The sequence below is a fragment of the Taurulus bubalis genome (assembly GCF_910589615.1).
Source record: "Taurulus bubalis genome assembly, chromosome: 1".
NCBI classification, from domain to species: Eukaryota; Metazoa; Chordata; class Actinopteri; order Perciformes; family Cottidae; genus Taurulus; species Taurulus bubalis.
In genome coordinates, this window is record NC_136589.1 from 25,172,529 (window position 1) to 25,195,722 (window position 23,194).

General features: G+C 42.2%; 4 protein-coding genes across 4 annotated transcripts; 2 read left to right on the plus strand and 2 right to left on the minus strand.

Moving 5' to 3' along the window:
- Positions 1–4,335: 4,335 nt before the first annotated feature.
- LOC306747061 (zona pellucida sperm-binding protein 3-like) lies at positions 4,336–6,643 on the plus strand (the record flags this gene model as incomplete). Its single annotated transcript, XM_079230062.1, has 9 exons — positions 4,336–4,351; positions 4,449–4,615; positions 4,698–4,801; positions 4,876–4,964; positions 5,048–5,228; positions 5,308–5,413; positions 5,504–5,589; positions 5,687–5,759; positions 6,623–6,643. 9 exons carry the CDS (start codon positions 4,336–4,338, stop codon positions 6,641–6,643), a joined length of 843 nt encoding a protein of 280 aa, XP_079086188.1.
- A 1,027-nt stretch (positions 6,644–7,670) lies between these two features.
- LOC306738035 (E3 ubiquitin-protein ligase RNF212B-like) lies at positions 7,671–12,963 on the plus strand (the record flags this gene model as incomplete). Its single annotated transcript, XM_079219865.1, has 11 exons — positions 7,671–7,779; positions 8,184–8,236; positions 8,340–8,414; positions 10,621–10,727; positions 10,818–10,920; positions 11,032–11,060; positions 11,174–11,214; positions 11,328–11,352; positions 11,478–11,544; positions 12,590–12,651; positions 12,864–12,963. Exons 1-11 carry the CDS (start codon positions 7,680–7,682, stop codon positions 12,961–12,963), a joined length of 762 nt encoding a protein of 253 aa, XP_079075991.1. The 5' UTR covers positions 7,671–7,679.
- A 1,559-nt stretch (positions 12,964–14,522) lies between these two features.
- Positions 14,523–16,686, minus strand: homeza (homeobox and leucine zipper encoding a; the record flags this gene model as incomplete). The annotated part of the gene is made up of 1 exon (XM_079216049.1): positions 14,523–16,686. One exon carries the CDS (start codon positions 16,684–16,686, stop codon positions 14,701–14,703), a length of 1,986 nt encoding a protein of 661 aa, XP_079072175.1. The 3' UTR covers positions 14,523–14,700.
- A 2,585-nt stretch (positions 16,687–19,271) lies between these two features.
- On the minus strand, positions 19,272–22,681 carry dhrs1 (dehydrogenase/reductase (SDR family) member 1). The gene is made up of 9 exons (XM_079215422.1): positions 22,628–22,681; positions 21,729–21,880; positions 21,343–21,486; positions 21,118–21,197; positions 20,673–20,805; positions 20,418–20,561; positions 20,256–20,325; positions 19,978–20,058; positions 19,272–19,899 (listed from the first exon to the last, which is right to left on the minus strand). The coding sequence occupies exons 2-9, from the start codon at positions 21,870–21,872 to the stop codon at positions 19,763–19,765; spliced, it is 933 nt and encodes a 310-aa protein (XP_079071548.1). The 5' UTR covers positions 21,873–21,880; positions 22,628–22,681; the 3' UTR covers positions 19,272–19,762.
- Between the last annotated feature and the right edge of the window lie 513 nt (positions 22,682–23,194).

Here is a 23,194-nt window from a genome sequence, read left to right on the forward strand (position 1 = left end):
AAAGTGTCTGAAAAACAGTCCAATGTCCAAAAGCTCCAGTCGGGTGTATGATGTGAAACCACTACTGTTTTGAACAAACTGACCTGAAATGAGCAGTAAAAGTAGAAAGTAGAACTAGAAAATTGCTAAAACTGGGGAGACGCTGGGCCTCACGATCTGCTCGCGCCGCCATCATGCCATAAGTGACGTGCCCAGAGTTACACCATCTATTATTCACAAACACTGCCAGTCCTCCCCCTTCCCGCTCTCCTTTGTCCTCAGTTGTAAGACTTCAGGCAATCATTGGCTGCTAAGGATTTTCCTCCAAGTATTTATAATGATCATTATGTTAGTTGGTCCAATTACCTCTGAACCTATGAAAATGTGGGAGACTGTAATTCCTAAACAGTTGATGCCATAGTTATATCCATTAATAAAGCTGAAAGTCTACACTTTAAACACAAATTGAATGCTTTATTGCAAAGCCATTGCAGTAGTGTAAACAAGAGAAATTAGAAAATGTTCAGCAAGGCAAACCCACTACCTTGCTTTGAGTTAAATGGCTTTTACCTGGAACTAGTACAGTGTAACATTTGCTTATAGAAACAGTCGGAAGGGAGAATGAGATCTTTGAGTCAGAATCTGATGGCCTGACAGTTGTTCCAAAGGAAACGCGATTGGAGCAAGTATGTGGTGACTAAAATTCAGTTCTGTGCATTAGGCATATTATGCTGCCAATAAGTCACCATGACAGCGATTAGGATGTTCCGAATGAAAACCCTTCAAACAAGTGGTTCAAGATAATGCAGACCTGTAGATTTCGTGAAAATAGAGCTCTTGTGTATGAAGTGGATTACCAGATGTGCATGTCAAGCAGTTTCACCAAGAACACGTTAGAGACTGGGCCTTGAACACAATTACATAGAAGATTAATGCTGAGAGCTCTCATGTATAGTTAGATCTTTATTGGCATTATTACAATCTGGAATGTTGAGAACTTTCAGACATTTACTAAAAATGAAATTCAGATTGAAGGTGCCAGTGTGCAAGATGGATCCATTCCTGTTGGAGAACAAAACACCGGGTTAAGTAGTCGTTAAGGATTAATATAAAGCGCAATGTTAAATTAAATCTTACCTGAAAAATAAGTCAGGAATTCACATCAGTGATGGTAAGTGGCCCAAGGACAGCTTTTTGTGACATACCATGCTTCCCTGTTTAGAAATATATGAACAGTTCGAGTACAAGTCAAACCAGATAAGTTGATATAGCAGAAGTCAAACTAATACCTGATGCTAAACTCCTGACCAGCCTGGACTTGCAGTCAGATTCACAGCAGGCACAGAGATTGCGGGATGCAGAGTTGTCCAGCTGCTCCCAGCTGAGTTCATGAGGAGCAGAGTCAGAAATTATTCTCAGTGGTTCCATCATACAAGTCGGATATAACCTAAGACACTGTGAATGTTTGTTTTCAGTGACAGGTTTACCCATGCTCTGTCACATAGTGGCAGGCCTTCTTGCTGTTGTCCAGACCGTTGGGATCCCAGGCCACAAGTTTACAGTGGATAAACACCTGTTGAGTGGAGAAGTGAGGTATAGTAAGCTTCCAGTTTACACAATAAAGTCCCAAATCTCTAAATGAACGTGCACAAGTTAGCGTTACCTCTTCGCCGAGCCCAAACCTAAAGGCTTGAAGGGAAAGGTGGATCTCAGATGATTTTTGCCTTTGTTCGAATTTGGAGCGTGATACCAGACTGTCCACAAGACATCTGTGAAGTTGAAAAAGTAGTAGCGTTACATCTGATCTCAGGATAACAAAATGCTATAACGGTAAAACCAGATTACCCGTCATTGGCGATTATCGGATATAAAAAGCTTTCAGGCTGCAGCGCCGGTGTGGTTGCCGCTACGCATTCCTCAAGAAGAAGCAGCAAGGGCTGATGGGTCTCCTGCGCCACGCTAGCCATGATCGGGATAAAGGAGCCCAGAGCAAAGGTAGTAGATTCAGCAGGGCCGGAAAAGTCAGCTACAGCAGTAAATAGGAGTCAATACGTTACAGGAGTCACCGGGAGAGCTGAGATCTGCAGTGAGGTCACGCTTTACACCCACCATTCATGAGGCCAAAGTGGAACTCTAAATCTCCAAAACCGTGGGTGTTGAAAATTGGGGCATAAAGCCGAGGGTACCAGTCTTCAGGCCTGCAACAAAACCAAGAGTGTAAAACGCTGCCATTTTAGCAAACTCTCAATGCTGAAGTAGTGTGAACAGCCACCTCTCATATTCACAGACAACGGGGTGCGTGAAGGCCAGAGTATCAGACTCATGAGAGGAACTGTAGGTCAGATTATTGGTGTACATCAAGAGATCCCCAGTTACCTACGAGAGAGAAACAAGTTACTGCGCTGCAGGAAATACAGTGGAGTTATCCTGCAGGTAAATATGGAGCTTCTACTCACAATTCTCCTGAAGTTACAATCGTCAAAGTCCACGCTGAAAACAGCCTCGGTGGCTGAGAAGCTGGTGGGGAAGCAGTTACCCAGACGGAAGAGCGAGGTATCAGCCCGGGACCTGCCCTCTCTCCACACCAGGGTCACAAAATCTGTTCCACAGTCCAGCTTCATGTCTGGAAGGAAACACAACGTCAAGTTGCTACTCAAACAGCTTTTGATGAAGAAAAATAACAGAACTTCGTCCAGCATTTTGCTCCAATATTACCTGCATATACTGACATGGCAGCAGCCAGGCTCAAAAGCAGTGCACGTTGCCAAAAGAAAGCCATCATGACTGGATGCTGGCTCTGGACAGTGTGGGGTGTTTTTATTCTTTGTTACCGGGGCAATTTTCATCAAGACAACCTCTTTCAGCTGGTGTGCGTCGACAGCCTCAGGTGCAGAGGCCGTCAGACTTCTTCTTCTTCTTTTTAGGTTTATTAGCAGACTACAAACCAACGTGTATGGTGCATACTGCCACCTACTGTAACAGAGTCTGTAACATCATTACTTTATGACATTTGTCATTTTAAACACAGTAATATTGTTATTATTATGAATTAGAAAAATGAAAAAATACTTCATATAGCTACCACCCTGCCTTTTAGTCTTTCTCTTTCTACACTGAACTTCCTGCACTACATCAGCACATCTTCAACAGATTCTTTACAGGTGCATATCTCACATTTATCTGACAGTTTTTAACTTACTTTGATGTTATGAAAAACTTTAATATCATGATTAATGATGTATTAGAAAATACAGGAACAGGTATAATACAGGCATCATTATATGCAGATGATGCAGTAATCTGGAAGAGGGGAAATATTTTTGCAGATGAGATGAAAAGTATGCAGTCAGCAATCATCAATTTAGAGAGATGGTTTTATGACTGGGGAGGTTAAACCAATGAAAGTAATCATATGTTCAGATTCTGCAGCTGCAATATGAAGTATACAATCGTGTCAAACTGTTCGATAAGATCTTTTCACTGAAGTTAATGTCACTATTACATTTACAACAATTAGGAATAGAGGTGAATCGCTGTTGAGTTCCGGCTCATGTTGGAATAGAGGGGAATGAAGTTACAGATAAACTTGCCAAAAGCACATTCAACAAAAAACAAATTTTTGATATTAGTTTTGGGAGGTCAACAAAATCAGTAATACAGCATGGAATAATGACATCTTGGCAAGACATTTTGAATAATGACAATAAGGGTAGAAATTATAACAAAGTGAGAAGTGATGGATGTAAGTGAGAATGGAGAAAATAAATTGCATTTGCAGGTTAAGATGAGGACATACAGGACTCAATGACACGTTATACACAAAGAAAAAGACAGTGTGGAATAAATGAGAGATATTCACCAGTAAAGTTGAACATGTGTTGATAGAGTGAAGGAAGTTCAGTGTGGAAAGAGAAAGACTGAAAAGCAGGGTGGTAGCTATATGAAATCTTTTTACATTTTTTTAAATTTACAATAATAACAATATTACTTTGTTTAAAAAGACAATTGTCATAAAGTCATGATGTTACAGACTCCGGTACAGTAGGTGGCGGTATGCACCATAAATGTTGGTTTGTAGTCTGCCAATTAAACTAAAAAGAAGTAGTAGAAGTAGTAGTAGTAGTAGTAGTAGTAGTAGTAGAAGTAGAAGTAGAAGAAGAAGAAGAAGAAGAAGTCAAAGTAGTCTGACGGCCTCTGCACCTGAGGCTGTCGACGCACACCAGCTGAAAGAGGTTGTCTTGATGAAAATTGCCCCGGTAACAAAGAATAAAAACACCCCACACTGTCCAGAGCCAGCATCCAGTCATGATGGCTTTCTTTTGGCAACGTGCACTGCTTTTGAGCCTGGCTGCTGCCATGTCAGTATATGCAGGTAATATTGGAGCAAAATGCTGGACAAAGTTCTGTTATTTTTCTTTAACAAAAGCTGTTTGAGTAGCAGCTTGACTTTGTGTTGTGTCTCCTTCCAGACATGAAGCTGGACTGTGGAACAGATTTTGTGACCCTGGTGTGGAGGGAGGGCAGGTCCCGGGCTGATGCCTCGCTCTTCCGTCTGGGTAACTGCTTCCCCACCAGCTTCTCGGCCACCGAGGCTGTTTTCAGCGTGGACTTTGACGATTGTAACTTCAGGAGAATTGTGAGTAGAAGCTCCATATTTACCTGCAGGATGACTCCACTGTATTTCCTGCAGCGCAGTAACATGTGTGTCTCTCTCGTAGGTAACTGGGGATCTCTTGATGTACACCAATGATCTGACCTACAGTTCCTCTCATGAGTCTGATACTCTAGCCTTCACGCACCCCGTTGTCTGTGCATATGAGAGGTGGCTGTTCACACTACTTCAGCATTGAGAGTTTGCTAAAATGGCAGCTGTTTTACTCTCTTTGTTTGTTGCAGGCCTGAAGACTGGTACCCTCGGCTTTATGCCCCAATTTTCAACACCTATGGTTTTGGAGATTTAGAGTTCCACTTTGGCCTCATGAATGGTGGGTGTAAAGCGTGACCTCACTGCAGATCTCAGCTCTCCCGGTGACTCCTGTAACGTATTGACTCCTATTTACTACTGTAGCTGACTTCTCCGGCCCCGCTGAATCTACTACCTTTGCTCTGGGCTCCTTTATCCCGATCATGGCTAGCGTGGCGCAGAAGACCCATCAGCCCTTGCTGCTTCTTCTTGAGGAATGCGTAGCGGCAACCACACCGGAGCTGCAGCCTGAAAGCTTTTTATACCCGATAATCGCCAATGACGGGTAATCTGGTTTTACCATTATAGCATTTTGTTGTTGTCCTGAAATCAAACCTAACACTTCTACTTTTTCAACCTCACAGATGTCTTGTGGACAGTCTGGTATCTCGCTCCAAATTCGAACAAAGGCAAAAATCATCGGAGATCCACCTTTCCCTTCAAGCCTTTAGGTTTGGTCTCGGCGAAGAGGTAACGCTAACTTGTGCACGTTCATTTAGAGATTTGGGACTTTATTGTGTAAACTGGACGCTTACTATACCTCACTTCTCCACTCAACAGGTGTTTATCCACTGTAAACTTGTGGCCTGGGATCCCAACGGTCTGGACAACAGCAAGAAGGCCTGCCACTATGTGACAGAGCATGGGTAAACTGAAAACAAGCATTCAGTCTGTTCTATCCGACTTGTATGATGGAACCACTGAGAATAATTTCTGACTCCGCTCTGACCCTCATGAACTCAGCTGGGAGCAGCTGGACAACTCTGCATCCCGCAATCTCTGTGCCTGCTGTGACTCTGACTGCAAGTCCAGGAGGGTCAGGAGTTTAGCATCAGGTATTAGTTTGACTTCTGCTTTATCAACATGTTTGACTTGTACTTAAACCTTTCATATATTTTTAAACAGGGAAGCATGGTTTGGCACAAAAAGCTGTCCTCGGGCCACTTACCATCACTGTGAATTCCTGACTTATTCTTCCGGTAAGTTTTATTTTTTATTTTACATTGCACTATATTAGTTCTTAACGTGTGTTTTTTTTTTTTTTTTTTTTTAAACAGGAATGGATCCATCTTGCACACTGGCACCTTCAATCTGACTCGGCTTTTTATTCTTGGTTTTGTAAACTAATGCCTCCCTGTATTTCAGCTTGTAATAATGCCATTAAAGATTTAACTATTAACTTAAAAGCTCTCTGCTTTTTACTCTCGTGGGTGTAATTGTCTTTAATGGTGGCTTGTGTTCAATATTTAGTATTGTCATATCTTGTTCTTGCTGAAACTGCTTGCCATGCACCTGCGGTAAGCAACTTCAAGAAGCGTAAATGTGAATTATCTACCCATGTGTTTGATGCACTGTCATTGGGAACATCCTAATCACCCTCTGTAAAAATATTGACTGCCACTGTCATTCTTCCGTGACTGCTCTCAAACATCTCTGCTTTTTTTTTTTTTTTTTTTTTTAACTGAGTTTCATTGATGGCTAAACTCACCCTTTTATTCGGGTTACAAAGAACTTGTAACCAGAATTTGTATTGAAGCAATATATCCGAACTTGACCCATATTACCCTTCGATCTAGTCTGTCATCCAGTCTATTGCCGCAATACAAATGTTGGTCAAGGGATTAATAAACTATAATTTGTTTGTTTTTGAGCCTGTGTTGCAACTGGTGTCCTTGGCAGTTTGGAGGATTGGATGAATAACCAGCATTCAACACTTCACTTTTTTTTTTTTTTTTTTTTTTCCAAAATAAATGACCGACTAAAATTATGATTCCTGACTTCTTAAACAAGCTGGCATGCTTGTATCCGTCAACGATGGTTAATGTGCCCTAATTGCAAGCGCGGACGTATCGTCTGCTTGTTTAACCGAGTCGCCCGGGAGCCGGGTCTTACTACGTCACTCGTGCAATCAGAACAGAGCACGAGATCCGCTACTTGCGCTGAGGCGGGCGGGTTCGCTGCGCCGATCTGACATCACTGAGGATAAAACTTAAACTAACTCTCACCTCTGGGCACATTAACTGGTAATGTTGGCAAGACAACCAAAATGAGTCTGCGGATGTCCTCTAGCCGAAGTGAAACGAACGTTTTGAGTCAGTTTCTTTTCCTGTCAGTCAAACAGCAAGGGCATTTTCCACAATTTAAGCTAACGTTAATTAGCGTTAGCTTGCAAACACTTTGTTAGCCAATGGGCTCTTTCCACAGCAGCCATTTTGACGTCACTGCACAGGTGTAAGTAATACAATGAAGTGTGGTCCTGTCCCATTAAGCTTGTCAGGACATTATTATGCATGCTGGCTCATTGGAACGTCTGTAACACAAAACATTGAATAGGACCGCAATTAAGTTAATCAATTACACATGTTTACCTTGCTATGATGTGGCAAAAATGGCTGCTGTGTAAAGAGCCTATAGTATAACTTGTTAGCCTTGTGGATGAGTAACATTAGCTAGCTTTGTCTTCACTTAAGACAACTGTACCTAACTGTACTGGTGTGTGAGTCAGAATACTCTAACTAACCTAATGCTAAAGTGATTCAGCTAGTGTTATTTGTAACGTTTTTTTCTATTGTCATGTTGAAAAGGGCCAAAGCAGGAAGTCCACACCAGGAAAAACAACCCAATACTAAAAGTACACAAAAGTGTGTTTCCACATACTCATGGTCATATACCCTAATTGTTCAATGTTACATAATCAAATTTGTGTTTGCAGAGCCAGCACCCCACGGGACTAAAAATGGACTGGTTCCACTGTAACCAGTGCTTCAGAAGGAGAGGGTCGAGGTTTGCAGTGTCCAACTGTGGCCACATCTGCTGTGAAGCATGTATTACATCTAGTGAGACTAAGTCTAAGTCAATTTGATTTAATTTTTTAACTTATTATTCAAAGTTACTGTGGGGAACTTTTAACTGGTTGTGGTTAATACGGATGGCTCCATCTGACCTACATAAGTACACAAGACCATTAGCGATTGCTGGAAGCAAACACAGACAACATGCTCCTGGAGACCCAGGCTGTATTGCTGGGCCCGCTGGAAGGAAGACCCAGAAGCAGGACTGTCAGACCCCGCAACAAAATTGGAGGTTTTCTGAAGGGAAGCTGGTGCTTGGAAACACTACCACTTTCATCCAAACGGACAGAAAATTCCTTGCAAATTCCTTGTTGTAACTTTAACATCATTGCTTAAATTAGACAGTTGCAGGCTAGTTATGGTTCTTGTAATTATGTCTTTTCCCACAGAGCAGTGCAGTATATGTGGGGCCAGCTGCAGTTACTTGCCCATCACAGATGAGGTTGGTGAGTTTGACATCTCCACTGTAGGTTACTGTCTGATCCAGAGAATTCTCTTATTTTAAATAGCCAGCTTATTATATTTGCACAAATATTCTGTTTCAGATGAAGCCAATGGAAAAAATGTTTTTCAAGGACCCCGTAAAGCTCATCCAGTCAAGGCTGGAGCACATTTCACAGGTCTGTCTCCTCTGTGCAGTGGCCACCCAACCTCTCTCTCTGCTGTCATTTTAATTGCTGTACAGGGACTTTAAATGTCAGAGCAGCCAGTCAATTAGTAACCGGTGAGTGAGTCATTCAACAAGAGATTTATTTAGTTAGAGCAGTGAGCAGTGACCACTGGGCCGTGGGAAAATGTCCAATTTCACTTAATTGGTCCAAAGAAATATAATTTAGTTGCCGCAAATAATGTTCCATTGTTGAGTGTCTGAGCCTGCAATATAGTGGCTGGCAGAGTGATTTCCTATAGAACAGGTCTACACCTTGTTCTGTTATTAAACAAACTAAACGGCTGTATGTTATAGATCTCATCTACACGACCGCATGCCATTTCTAGGTCGCGTCTACAACTCTTCTCTGCTCTCTGTGTCGCGCACAGAGGAGTTCCGCCTCGATGCGCTGCACAGACAGGAGCGCACACAGGTGAGCACAGAGAGAGACAGAGAGCGGCGAAAAATATGTTGCATGCTTTTCCCAATGGGATTTGCTGCTTGAAGCTATCACTACAGTATTTTAAGCTATCAGCGATCACTTTTAAAGCCTAACAGTTCACATATTTGCAGGTCAAGACAAACATCCGCAACAGGCTGCAGCCCGCGTAGCTCGATAAATGGAAATATTCTTCCTAAAGCCCGAAAAATGCACTGCAGTGACAAAGCCTGCACACTTTGTGGTTGTCATTAAAATAAATGAACACCATGTTTCCTTTAAGTCAGTATTTATCAAACTGGGCCGGTATTTATTACAGGTGGGGCGCAAGAGGGAATGCTGATTTTAAATGTTCACCGTACGGCGTTAATAGGTTACGCTTGCACATGCGTGACTCGCCGATTCTTGTCATTTTGCCACAGGCCGATTTATGAGATCTCTGTGAAGTCGATATTTGAGCATGAATTGAGTGTCCATAACAAGTCTACAATCCCGTTTTATAAGATGTGTAGAGGAAAGCAGCTCGCTGCAGCCACTAATACTGATACCACCTGATGCTCACTCATCTGCACTCATTCTGTTTTAATAATCAGCTTATTGTTTTCCACAATAAGCTATTTAGTAGTAACTAAATATTAGTTATTTTTTGCATAACTTTAATTTTTCTAACAAAGTGATAACACTTTTTTTGTGTGTGTGATGGAGCAATCTAGTTTACTTGAAACACTGAATACTCTTCCATGCCAGTAGGGTTGGGTACCGAGACGTCCGGTACTTACCGGACCGAAAAGCAACGCAGATTTCGGTGCTTCCTTCCAGTGCCTGAGCCGATTTAATTTTTTTTTTTTTTTTTTTTTACAGTACTCTGTAAAGTTGCACGGTATATAGTTACTAAAAAGGTAGCGCGGTGCCCGCACGCTAAAAACGATTATTAAAATAGCGCGGATCAGAGCACACTCGCTGCCCTGCTCTCTGTCTGCCTGCATGCAGAGCGGGTCTCGAGGGGGCGGGGCTTCCAGCGCTCACACACACACAGCGCGCACAGAGATCGCTGAAGACACGAGCACGAGCTTTTGAACGCCCGTCCTCGGCTTGATGGAACAAATCTCTCCAGTTGATATTAATGATGACGTCTAGTCCAGTAAAGCAGCAGTTTTAGGATCCAACAGTGTCTGAGTTCTGTTGCACACGGTCCCATCAGAACACTTGATGCTTGTGTCTGTTCTTTTTTAAATATATATTTTTATATTTTGAACTTAAAAGGTTTGAAGCTGTAGTTTGAAGTGTGTTTTGTATGTACTTATTTACTTATATCTATAGTATACTTTAAACAGTTAATAATATTGTTCAATTTGAAGAAAAAAAAATTGCCTTGGCAATAAAAAAGTATCGGTTCAGGCATCGTTTAGGCACCGGTATCGTTTTAAAAGTATCGGTTTAGCACCGGTATCGGAAAAAACCCAAACGATACCCATCCCTAACCATATATGCTGTATTATGTTACAATGTGACATTTTGTAACTTTTTGGGTTGTTTGTGTGCCACGGGATTTTTTTATCGTAGAAAATGTACTGCGGCTCAAAAAAGGTTGAAAAACACTGAGTTAGAGGGATATTTGACAAGATTAAAAGCATCCTAAAGGGTCATCATAATTTGGGAATCTGAGCTTTGATCAAAAAATCACATGTTTTTATTTTCACAAAAAAAAATTTGATCGTGAGGTCTTCATACTCCTCAGATTGCACTTTTTCAGGGGACACAGACGGAGAGAGTCACGGCGCACTTCAAGCACAAGTCTGTTGAATTGGAAAAGCGTCTGAAGGAAGTCACTGAGCAGGGTTACAGGTAATTTTCATATCTGTTATTGTTCCTTTGTGGCCCTGTAAATAACCCCCCAGATTGCAAAGCTATTCTTTCCACTTCTGTCATCAAAAGGCAAATCTCTGAGCTGAAAAGAGAGAACGTTGACTTAAAAAAACAGCTTTCAGAGCTGAAAAGAGAGACTGCTGATTTGAAAAAGCCACTTTCTCAGCGGAGGGTAAGTGTTTAAGAAGTCCAATATAGAAAAAGTTTATGTTGCCAAACTTGCCAACGTTTAGGTAATGAGTTGCATATCTAATTTCGCTTGCGCACTTTGTGTTTGCCACAGGTTTCTCCAGGACAGTTTCATGCAAATGGGTAAAACCATATTTCCCTTTCAGGACTATTCTGTCTACTGTCTAATCACAAACCTTTCAGTATTGCAACTTTTAACTTTTTTTTAACTTAACTTCTTATTGTCTCATACATAGAACTCAACGGATGTCACTCCCTGTGGCTGTCACCTCTCCAGGTAAACCCTGTGCTTTAAGTTGAATTGTTACAGTTAATGTTTTTGGTGTTGGTGGTCCGTTTTGAATGTTATGATTCAAGTTGATGAACGTGTGCACATTTTCTTTTTATCAGTTACCCCTCGTTCAAGAACCATGAGGTACGTACTACATGCTGATGGATTTCATTCTGTATTTGCAACATCATTATGTACTGACACTATGTGTGTGTGTCATGAAATGATTGCAAATATTTTTATGCTGAAACATGTCGTCTGTGTCTCAGTTACTTTGGCTCAGCAGAGTCTCAAGGGGTGGCCAGAGACCCAGGTCCCAGTCTGTCCTCCCTCACAGTAAGTCTCAGAGTTACATTATAATGTTTTGTAGACCTAGTGGAAATAATGTTGGAAATGTAAGTGTTTTCCCAAAAAATACTGAAGAAAAAATGTATATACATTCAAGGTTTTTGTCAGACATGTTTTAAATATGCTCAGAAAGCTGCAGCTGCTTCAGAACACTGCAGCTCGAGTCCTCACTCAGACCAGGAAAGTGGATCACATCGCTCCAGTTTTGAGGTCTTTGCACTGGCTTCCTGTCAAACAAAGAATTTACTTTAAAATCCTGCTGCTGGTTTATAAAGCACTGAACGGTTTAGGGCCTAAGTATGTTTGTGAACTGCTGCTACCCTATGAACCATCCCGGCCCCTCAGATCGTCGGGGACGAGTCTACTTTCTGTTTCAAGAGTCAGAACTAAACATGGAGAAGCAGCGTTCAGCTTTTCTGCTCCACATATCTGAAACAAGGTCCCTGAAAGCTGCATGTCTGCTGAGACCCTCCGCTCCTTTAAATCCAGATTGAAGACTTTTCTGTTTGCTGCTCCCTTTTAATTTAACCAGATTAAATTGCTGCATCTCACTACTGCATTTTATTTCTTAAACTGCACTGCAACTTTTATTCAACTTTTATTTTTATTTAGCTTTTTGACTGTTTTAACTGTTTTTAAATCTGCATTATGTTTTAATGGTTTGTGAAGCACTTTGAATCGCCTTGTTGTTGAAATGTGCTATACAAATAAACTTGCCTTGCCTCAAGACAAAATGGTAGTGTGTAGAGGGATCGTGTTAATTTTCCTAAATATTAATCGCTGCTAATTTTGACACTGAAGAGGTTGAAAATGGAAATTAATATGCATATGAGGGATTATAATCTTATAATCATGAGCCTGGTGCCCAAGAGACCAGCAACAGGATATTTGCGAGAAATTGAGTTTGTCAGATTACAATGTCCGAGGTCAAAAATAAATATTTACACTTAACACACATTCATACCCAGATCCTAATTAGTACTTGTTAAATATTCAACCATGAACTTTAAATTTGGATTTCTGTTTTTGTCAGACTCCTGGATCAGCTACCTCTATTTCGAGCCACAGTTCTCTTCATGAATATGTACACAGTAAGTATTGTTGCAAAGACCTTTTTGTAGCTCTACCAGAGGTTCTGTGATTTAACTGGATACGTTATGCATTCTATCGTTAATCAAGATCCTTTCACCCGTTTTAAATAGGAACGCCCACTTCCTTTAGCCTCCTACAAGGTAAGAAATGCTTTCCAAATAACTTGCCATGAAACATTGATCTTGATGGGAAGATTTTCTCACGCAATCGCTGAGTCTGTTTATTTCTGTCATCCTTAGAACTCAACGCCAGACACCTAACGTTTTCCCGTTCCAGTTTATGAATGGATTATCAATCCATTCACCCAGACATTAATGAAAAGGGCCCTAACAATTGTATCACTTACGGAGTCTGTTGCCATGTTTGTTTGTTTTAATTTGTCTTTGTCCATTAAGAGTTGGCACTAATGATTAAATGTCTTCTACATTGTTGAGTACAAGTACTTAAAATCGTTATGTTTACATGGATGTTGTTACCATGTGATTCCTCTGTTAATGAATTTATCTGCCAAATTGTGTTATTCATCATTGGTTGACTAATGGCAATAAATGTTAGCATCAATTTATAATACAACCATTGCTGGAGAACGCCTTTTGCTCACAGCAGAGAATTTACATATAATGAAAAAATAAATTTAAACCGTCAGAATCAGTTGCAGTCATTACAGCACACACAAAAAAACATTGCTTGCACACATGATTAGAAAGGCAAATCCTTTACTGGTTTCCAGTGACACAATTGTGCAAATGAGGATTTGTTTTCATACATGGAAGACATCTGCAAAGGAAGACACTAAGCGTTATGGACATTTCCCCACAGCATGACACTTGCATTAACTTTTCATTACTAAAAGAATGACAGAACACAGTGATGGACACTGTTTTATCAACATTCTGATCATCTAACATTTATCCAGACTTTTCTAATGAACTGACTCCATTTAAAGCTCACTACTACAAAGAAGTACTTTAAAGATGTGGAGTTTTTCTGAACGGATGACCTGAATGTGTAATGTTTGTGCTACAGTTCATAATTTGAGTTATTAGAAATGCATGTTTTCTTTGGATTCAAACCATTTGCTACTTATACAGTACATGGAACCCCCCCCCCCCCCCCCCCCCCCATCCGTTATTTCGTCTAGTTATTCTAGATTATAAACCATCAAGTCACACTCTATAGCTATTAAAACAAAATAGATATACAAATACTGACTGAATTAATGAGTGCAAATCAGAATTGAAGTTGGCAATTCTGACATTTGTATGCCATTGATGTGAATGCAGCTCTCTTGGTACTGTTATCCTCGTAAATCAAGTGTTACAGCAGAGCGTCTAAAGGAGAATCTGGGAATGTGTTTCATGATGGAGATATTAGTAGAATTAGATGGACCATGCGGTTTTCAAAAGACATGATAATGGGTTTCAGTGTTAAGGGATAAAAAAATGGACATGGTTAAGTTCGGAACTAATGTTTTGTAAAATAATTGGATTTAATGAATATGACAGCAGGCTCTAAAACCAAAGTGCAAGATGTCAATTTAAAGTGTACATGTCCAGTGTGCTTTTCATGAAAAATAAGTATTGGCTGTAAAGGAATGATTACACACAGTGATCAGTCAACTAATTCATCAACAGAGACATCTTTCTCAAACAGTTACTTGTCTGCTTTAGACGGGTACAACAAGTACAACCTGTTCAAATTATACTGCTACAATAGCATACTAAAACTTCTGTAGGAGAGATATCTAAACGAACATAAACTAAAAAAAAAAAAAAAAACTAAAAAAAACCAGTGTACAAGTTACTGTCCTATTTACAGCAACACGGGCAGCACAATTATATTTCAAGTCCAAAATATATATTAGGATAAGCAGGAAATGCAGCATATGTATCAAAAACAAACCTTTTTTTGGGCTTGTGCTGGGAAGACTGGATGTTACAAACCTGCTAAATTAAAGCAATTTAAACCAAAGTAACAACTATGCTTGTTGGTGCAAAGGATGCGAGCAGCATTCCACCAACCTAAAGAAATGTTGAGTGTGGATCCAGGGTCTTAATCAGCAACAATTAGTTTTTGTTCAGTACCCCCAACATCCTGAGCTGCAAACCAATCTCGCACTTGCTGGTAGCTCATTTTAGATTTCTTGCATAGAGAGTCAAGGTCTCCTTCATGTAGTGGGCCTGTTGCAAGGTGATACGTGACCAATGGCTGGATATCAGGAAAATCTGCACTTGTTGCATTTGCTTGAGCTTTTCGTTTGCGGCTTCCCCCAGCCCGAGTTGATGTCCCAGAGCCACTTCCGTTAGTCAAACCACTGCTGCTTTGCTGGGCTGCGAGTTCTGCCAAGAACTGGTCGCGGACGCCCTTCACCCAGCGCAGCTGGCCATTTTTAACAGCATACCGTGTGTCCCCAAACCACTGAATAACATCTGCCCGGGGTAAATTTGTAAGCTTTACAAGTTCAGTGTAATCTTCACTCTTGGGCCACTGGCAGCGTAAGAAGTGCTGCTTCAACACATCCAGCTGCTCCTTGGTCTTTCTTGGTCGCCCAGCCGGGGTGAGGGCAGGGGATGTGGATGTGGATGTGGATGAGGGAGCCTTTGAGACGCGCAAAGGTGTTTGTGAGGGACTGGCTTTGGCTGACTTCTTTGATGTGCTGATGTTGTTTGAAAGCGGTTTATTAGGGGAGGCAGTCGATGGTGGGCTGCCAGAGGGGGAAGAGCAGGGAGAGGTTTTTAATACACCCGATGGTTCCTGTGGGACATCTGGCTCAATTTTGCAGGTCTTGGTGAGCTGCAATGGCAGCTCCTCACTTTGTTCCTCGTCTTTCAAACTGTCCCCGTCACCAGAAAGCTCCTCCATACCGTCATACACTTCTGCCTCAAGGACCCGGTCTCCGAATGCTTCTAAACTGTTGGACAAGAAGGTCTGAAAGAAATGTGAATTTCTAATCCCATTGCCACGGGTGGCTTCCTGGCCCTTCACCCCATTTAGTTGACTGGTCTTTTGTGTAATAAGTGGGAGCGGTTGGATTTGTTGATCGTGTTTACCTCCAGTGTGTTGCGAGTAGTTCTGGGCTGCGGCAAGGCTCCCTCTGCCAACCCTAAGCTGGTACCGGCTGTCACTGAACCACTTGCGAATGTCGTTACGACTCAGCCCAGTTTCTTCCTGCAAACGTCTAAGCTCTGCTTCCGCAGGCCAGTTCTCTCTCAGAAAGCTCTTTCGAAGGGCAGCGAGCTGAACTTTAGACTTTTTGTAGCGTCCATGGCGGTGCTGTCGCAAAGGCGACTCTGAAAGGTCAAGGGAGACATCGGCCGCTGTGCTAGCTGGCGTTTCCGCTGGTGGCCGGTAGAAGTATGAATCCTGAGGCGGTGGGAGTGTGGAACTGAAACACGGGGCAGTGGGTTTGGCTGGTTTATAGGACTCTGGTGACTCACACTTTAGTTTCTTCTTTGGGGGGCTCGAGGGAACACCCTCTACCTCATTGTTATCCTTCTCCTCAATCACCAATTCCTCACTGCTTTCACCCTTGCTCTTTATTTCGGCTTCCTCATTGGTTTCAGTCGAGTCATCACAAAGCTCAGGCACTGCAAGCTTTCGCCGTGTCTCCTCTATCTCTTCCGAGGACCAGCTGATACCGTATTTAATTCTCTGCACCATAAACCACACCTTAACTTTGTCCAGTGGCAAGGCACATACCCGGGCTAGGGTGCTAACCTCGCGAGATGATGGATATGGAAACAAGTTAAAGGCTTGGATCAGCTCTGAGATTGTGTCGAGTTCGCGGGTTTGATCCGACTGCGTCCATACCAACTTCAGCCCCTCTGATACTAGAGGCAGGCACACAACAGAGTTGTGGTTGGTGGTGAAACTAGCCACGCCACTCACATTGCTGTCAGCTGAATGGCGCAAATCCTTTGAGGAGCGTTTAGCTTCGGGTTTCCCTTCACATTCTGTCTTTGTTACTTTTCCTTCAAAATGTGCCTTCATGCCCATGAGTAGTCCATTTCTGCCAATATGTTCACTGTAGGTCGCCATCTGGGATATCACAATAGGCTCTTTCACCTAGAAAAGGAATGAAAAAAAAAACTGATTTAGTTGCTGTTTTCCTACTTGTCTCAGCTGCCAAACACATTTTTTTTGGTACGTCCAAGAGTACAAACTATGATGTTAAAAGAACTTTCAGTTCTCATTCAAAGTCAATTATCTGACAGCTGTTCCCCCTCCCCCACGCCATACTTCGCACTCCTTATTCTGAACTCCCAGTGAAACTAGTCGTATACTCTGTCCAGACTGGGTTCCCCTCCCCCAGTGTGGTGACTGACTTTTGTTTTGTGTGAGTGGGGGGATCGGTCGCAAAGGGGGGTGGGTGCGCGGGGAATGGGGATCCATGAGAAATCCATCACAGTCTACTTTCTCACCCTTTCCCAGTCCGGCTTTGTTCCACTCCCAGATCCTCAGTCCCTAAAGATGAGTGTAGCCTCTTCACAAAGGCAGATGCCACAAGAGCAACCTGTGGAAGGAGAAAATGAGTTGCATTAGTCACCCTCAAGTCCAAGTCTAGGCACTCTAAACCCTTAACTAAAAGTAATTTGGTTCTTTAGCAACAGGTGCTAAGCCAACACATCAACCCATCACACGTCTCGTACTTATAAGGCTAACAGGGATTTTTGTATTAAAATAAATACACACACACACACACATTCCTTTTGCAGTTATTACATTACTATATTAATACGGTGTTTGTGACTACTTATTGGATAGTGTCTTTTTAGTCCCATTGTAGCCCACTTTTAATTTACCAGGAGCAGGCTGCTTTATTTGGGACAGCAGAGGAAATATTGCACATTTATTAAGTTACGGTTACGCCATGGCAGACGATTAAGGTCCCTTGTACCAAAAACATTAGCAAACAATTATGAAACCAGAGTATTAGTCATCCGTGACACACTAAACCCACGGGATGAGATAATGTAGTGACGTCCAGTGCGTTACTTCAACGCACTGGACGAGTTCGTGCGTTGTATTTTGGTTTTAGTGTGACAAAAAGCTATAAAAGTTGCTCTCGATGCCAATCACAATAGCAGCCCAGTGTGTCTCCCTCCTCCCCCCTCCCTTTATGGCGTACTAACTAAAACGCTTCACACTGCACAGGCGCACTCCGCCACCAGACACGCTTCAGTGAAACATAAAAATAAACTTACCGAAATGCTGGTCTAACCCGGTATCCGCCGACGGTCCGGTGAAGCGTGGAGGAAACAAAAAGAAAGCAGGAGAGACCCCTCCGCCACTCCGCCGTTTATGGCCGAAGTTTAGAGGAAGACCACGGAAACAATACCGTCCGTCTGTCGGTTTGACCCTTGTCTTATTTATCAAGCACTTCGACGGATTACGGCGGTCGGGACACAAAGATGCGAGGCGACCAAGTTTGTCGCCTTTTCGAAGGAGTTCGCTCGTCGCTTTCGTCCTTTCCCGGGTCGGGAACAAAATATCTCAATCCGCGAGATTCTGGTGGGAATCTGAGTCGCCGTTACTTCGCCCTCCTCGGTCCATCCGTTGTTGCTTTTGTTCTTTAACTGAGAAGTGTTTTCGCCGTCCGGTCTGATCGAGGCGAGGCGGAGCTGAGGACCAGGAAGCCCAGAAGGCCCAACCGACTCTCCCACGCAGTGACGGCGGGGTGGGTGTGCCAGTCTGAGAGAGCAGGCCGTGGATTGGCGGGAGGAGGCGCCTGTATACTAAATCCGAGGGTAGTGGGCTAAACATTCTGCACGTCACCCACCCTCCCACCAGTCCCCACCACGCCAGGCCCACAAACATGTCTTAGGGATTTCCAACGAGAACCATCCTCTTGTTACATTGAAACACCGCTTTAATCCAACTCCAAGCAAAAAAGAAAACACATTTATAATGTACTTACAGGAACCCTCCTTCTGTCTCCCCAAAGACCACATTCATCATCCGTAGCCGCAGAGGACACCGTTTTTTCTTTTTTTGTGTCAATTTTAGCAACACGGGAGAGGTTATGTTAAACCTTTAAAATATTAACACATCCATGGTATTTTGTGCGGATTCTACTCGATTTGAGCCGACAAATAACTTTGAGATACAAATTAAACGGAACAGTTCATTGAACATTTAAGTCAATCAATAACATATGCAAACAATCTAAATAAGCATTTTAATTTGTGCTTTGGGACTTGACCTCTACATCTATAAATGTGACTAGCTGTATCGATTATTGAAATATTGCCAAAATTAAGACCAGCGCGGTTTAGACATACTGATAAACCCAAGATAAAGATTACAGCCCGTTAGATTGTCCTTTGTATTTCAAACTAAATGGATGCATATAATCAAGTGTTCCAGTGATACGGTGTGGCCTTTAGCAATATGCTGATTTCAGATCAGCTTTAGACGATGTCCTATCAATGAAAACAATTACGCTGTGTTTTTTAGTCAGAGCTAGCAATTATAATTCAATGTTGGTGCTAAATAATATAATAAAATAGACAAGATGTAGATAGCAATCTATCTGCAAGAGATTCAACCCTTTTTATTAAAGATATATCTGTTTCTGTCAGTTTGAAGATGCTTTGTTATTTATTTAAAAAAGGAATGAGAAATGAGCTAACGTTTCTTTATTTAACCAGTTGTTACTTAGCCGGTCAAATATTGTAGTAGTAGAAGTAGTGTTGGACACACACACACATTCAATGGAAATATAACAAGGCTAAAATGAGTGAAAAATACAGAAGCATTTAAATGTTTCTCAAGTCTTTCATCTGTACATAGATTTTGCATACTGCTTAAGAAAATACAATGTGGTAATAAATTCACATCATGGTCACATTGTGCAGCTTCACTGACATAACAGTAGTGTTAAATTCATGTTCACCTCAAACTTCATAGAACTGCCTTCATTAACAACTCATGTAGGTGTGTGTGTGTGTGTGTATATATATATATATATATATATATATATATATATATATCACCCATTGGCCTTCAGGGATGGATTTGATCTGAAACATGGCAACTATATTTTTAGCTAGTATTTTGACCATATAGTTGACAAAGTATGCTACTGCCACTTCAGGGCTGATGTGGGAAATATTTAGAAGCGGCTGCTGGCGAGTGTGAGCACAAAGCGTGGCAAATGTATGAATGAAGGGACAACAGCCGACAGCCAGGAGAGATATGGGACCTGGCTCAGGAGGAATTTCAGAGAAGTGTAATCGGGTACACTCCGTCCTGGAAATAAACAGATGAACAAAACATTAGGGTCATGTAACTCTACAGAATCAACATAGACAGCCGATATAAACTCACCATCAATGTCTTTTATGCCATAGCGCCTTGCCAGGTCACAAGTCAGGAGTACTTTCCCAGTCAGAGACATCAGATGTTTATCTTTCAGGAAGAAAGATAAAGTATACTTAATTTGCAAATGAACAAGAATGAACAGTTGAGCCGGTAAATGCTTCTCAGCAATACAAAATAAAATGTGTTTTATCAAATATGTACAGTTCCTCAAATGCTCACGTCTATGAAACCTTCCTGGTTTGTATTCAGTGAGCTTAATACTATCTCATACGGTATAGTCCTACCTTTAGCCAAGTTGACAATACACATCCCGCTCACTTCTGTGGATTCCCCATTGGCAAAGACTGCTTTCAACTGAGCAGAAGAAAACAGAGATTTAGCACATACAAAAAACACAACGTAAATAGCTCCTGGGGATAAGGATTTGCTGTGAGAGACGAGCCTACCGTGGGATCTACACCCTGTGGTGTTTCTTTCTCCAACACCAACTGAGACACCAACTCTGTTTGTACCGCTCCCGGCCACAGACTGACAGAAGCCACTCCCCTTTTTTTAAGCTCAACAGCCATGTCTGCTGCCAACCTGTCACACTGCAAAAAAAATACCACAAAACAAAACAGGTTTTTATGACACTGTCCGACCTGATACTTTAAGTTATTTGGCTCTTGATAACATAAATCTGGGACTAAATGAGAACTTACTGCGGCTTTGCCAACGCCATATGGCACATTGAAGAGATACCGCAGACCCCCCATGGAGGAAATTGTGACTATCAGACCCTGACCTTGAGCCACCATCATCCGGGACGCGTAAACTGAGAAGAAATAGTGTCCCCTGTCCGACAAATGAAATAGAAAGTCAGTCAAATTATTCTTATCCACTCCAGTTGTAAAATACCTGTAATACAGGGCCAATGAATACTGCTTGAATTTACAGTAAACACGTTGCATTAAGTTTCACAGTTTCTTGTTTTTCTCATTTGTTGTGAAAAAAGCTACTACGGGACAGAAAAGTCATCCTGACCTCGAAACTAATAAGGGACAAAAACAAATTGAGTAACAGCTGACGTCTGGAAAAAAGCGTCACTGCTCACAAGGAAATGACTCCGTCGACTTGTCAGACATGACTAAAACAAAAAACGCATACCTGAGGCCTGTGTTGTTGATGGAATCCCAAATGGACGGATCGGTTTCCCAGAACTTGTTCCCCATATTCTTGAAAATGGCCTGGAAAAACCCATCATGTTTTAAGAGTTCAGGCAGAAAGGTCACACAGTCTGAAAGTTTACGCTTGGCACTCCTTAAAGCATGAAGTGTTCCACAAGTAATTCAAGTGCATCTGGTCGTGTTTACGTCAGTGCAGTGCATCTACCTGGACTCCAGCGTAGGCATTGTTCACCAGGAGGTCCAGCCGGCCATTCTGCTCACGCTTGATCCGTTCAAACAGGTCTTCGATGTCTTTGTCTTTCGTGGAATCGCAGATCACTGGCACGCAGTTTCCACCCCTCTCCTTCACCTGTGTATGAGAAGAAACGCGTCAGCCGCGAACTGCGGAGACAAACCAACTTGAGACGCAAAACTACGCTGCAGGAAACGCCAGCATTTCAGGTGCGGGCGCTTTTCGAAGCCGTCCAGACCTCAGCTGTACCTGCGGATCACAAATTGATCGCAACTTTGTCAGTAAGAGACACTGTCATCCGCCATGGTGCGTCACGGTCTGATGCGGCCCCTGTAAGAAATCCACGCTCAAAACGTCACCTGTGCAGCGGTGTCTTTCAGACTGGTCTCCTGGCGCCCGGTGATGTAGACGGTGGCTCCGGCCTCAGACAGCTGGAGAGCGATTCCCCGGCCGATGCCTCTGGAGGCACCCGTTACTACACACACCCAGCCAGACAAGGACATTCTCCCCTCTGGGGAGAAACAACACCAATTAAGATAAGTACACTGAAATACAGCAAGACAACGTGAAGTAGGTAAGAGGTCTGTCAGTTAGATATCAACAGTTAGATATCATCAGAGGTCAACTGGGAAATAAACAAATAAAATTGCAACATGGTCAGCCAACTATCCAGAGTTCACTTAAATTCGAGAGGGGTAAAATACATGTGTTGCCTTGCACAACTCCCATTGGCCCAGCCACTGTTATTCAGCATTACTCATGTGCAGTCGACAGCTGGCTTATCATGATGTCAGTGATTTATTGGTGATAAAGTTACTGATTATGAATGAAGGTAAACTTTGCACCTATCGCATAATAAATAAATAAAAATACATGCATAGTTTAAAATGCTATTGTTAAGCGTTAAAGGAGGATAACAAGCTAATTAAAGGGTATTCTTTGTCTTGACACAACTGACTGACGACGTAATGATGACAAATCAGAAACATCTGTTACATATAACGAGAGAAAAAAGATTAAACTTATGTAACGAGCTCAAACTTAACTCACATTCTCTCGTTCTCATGCAACTCACTTTTTATTTTATTTTAAACATTTGCCAAAATGTCCTTGTTAAGATAGTACAATAAGAAAGTGTCGGCTGGATATGCCAGACCTTTTTAGGACATTGCAAAAAAACCCTAATCAGAGGGGAGACTGTTATTCAACACAAGGTTCGTGAAAATATAAAACGCGCTTGAACAAAACACAACAATACCTTATTCCACAGACAGCGCCTGACCTCAATTAGAGTAGTTCCGAAGAAACCGACAAGGAAACGTATCGGTAGTCAAATGTCACGTCTGCTTTGCTTATGCTGCTCTTATTATATCAGTGACTAGTGCCGCGAGCTACAATGTGAGAGACGGTATTTACGAGGCCACCAGGGCGCCGTACTCTCTAGTCGCAATATCGCGAGAAGACTCCAGACAAAGCAAAGAGTGGCGTATGTTGTAGAGCTGCTCCGTCTCGTGAGCTACCGATGGTGTTTCGGTGTCAACTATGTCGTTAAATGAGTGAAAAACAACTGAAGGTAACGTGTTCGACCCGCATGATATTCCTCTACAAGTACATATTGCTGTTTTCACGTAGTTGTAGCATGCAGTTGTGGAACAATTGATACAAAACGACAGGTCAAAATTAACAGGGAACTATCTTGCTGTGAGTGTCGAAACTGGTCTTTGGTTTAGCTTACGTTTCACACACGATGGCGCCACAGCACAGTCTTCCTAAAAATACACCAATTAATGTGCGTATTTCAGGGCCTGTGTGTTCACAGCAGAGG

Coding starts and splice junctions, on each gene's coding strand:
- dhrs1 (XM_079215422.1), bottom strand. CDS start 21,872: ATGTCCTTGTCTGGCTGGGTGTGTGTAGTAACGGGTGCCTCCAGAGGC. Junction 21,198..21,342: donor ATGCCTACGCTGGAGTCCAG/GTAGATGCACTG, acceptor GGGTTTTTCCAG/GCCATTTTCAAGAATATGGG. Junction 20,562..20,672: donor ATGGCGTTGGCAAAGCCGCA/GTAAGTTCTCAT, acceptor TTTTTTTTGCAG/TGTGACAGGTTGGCAGCAGA.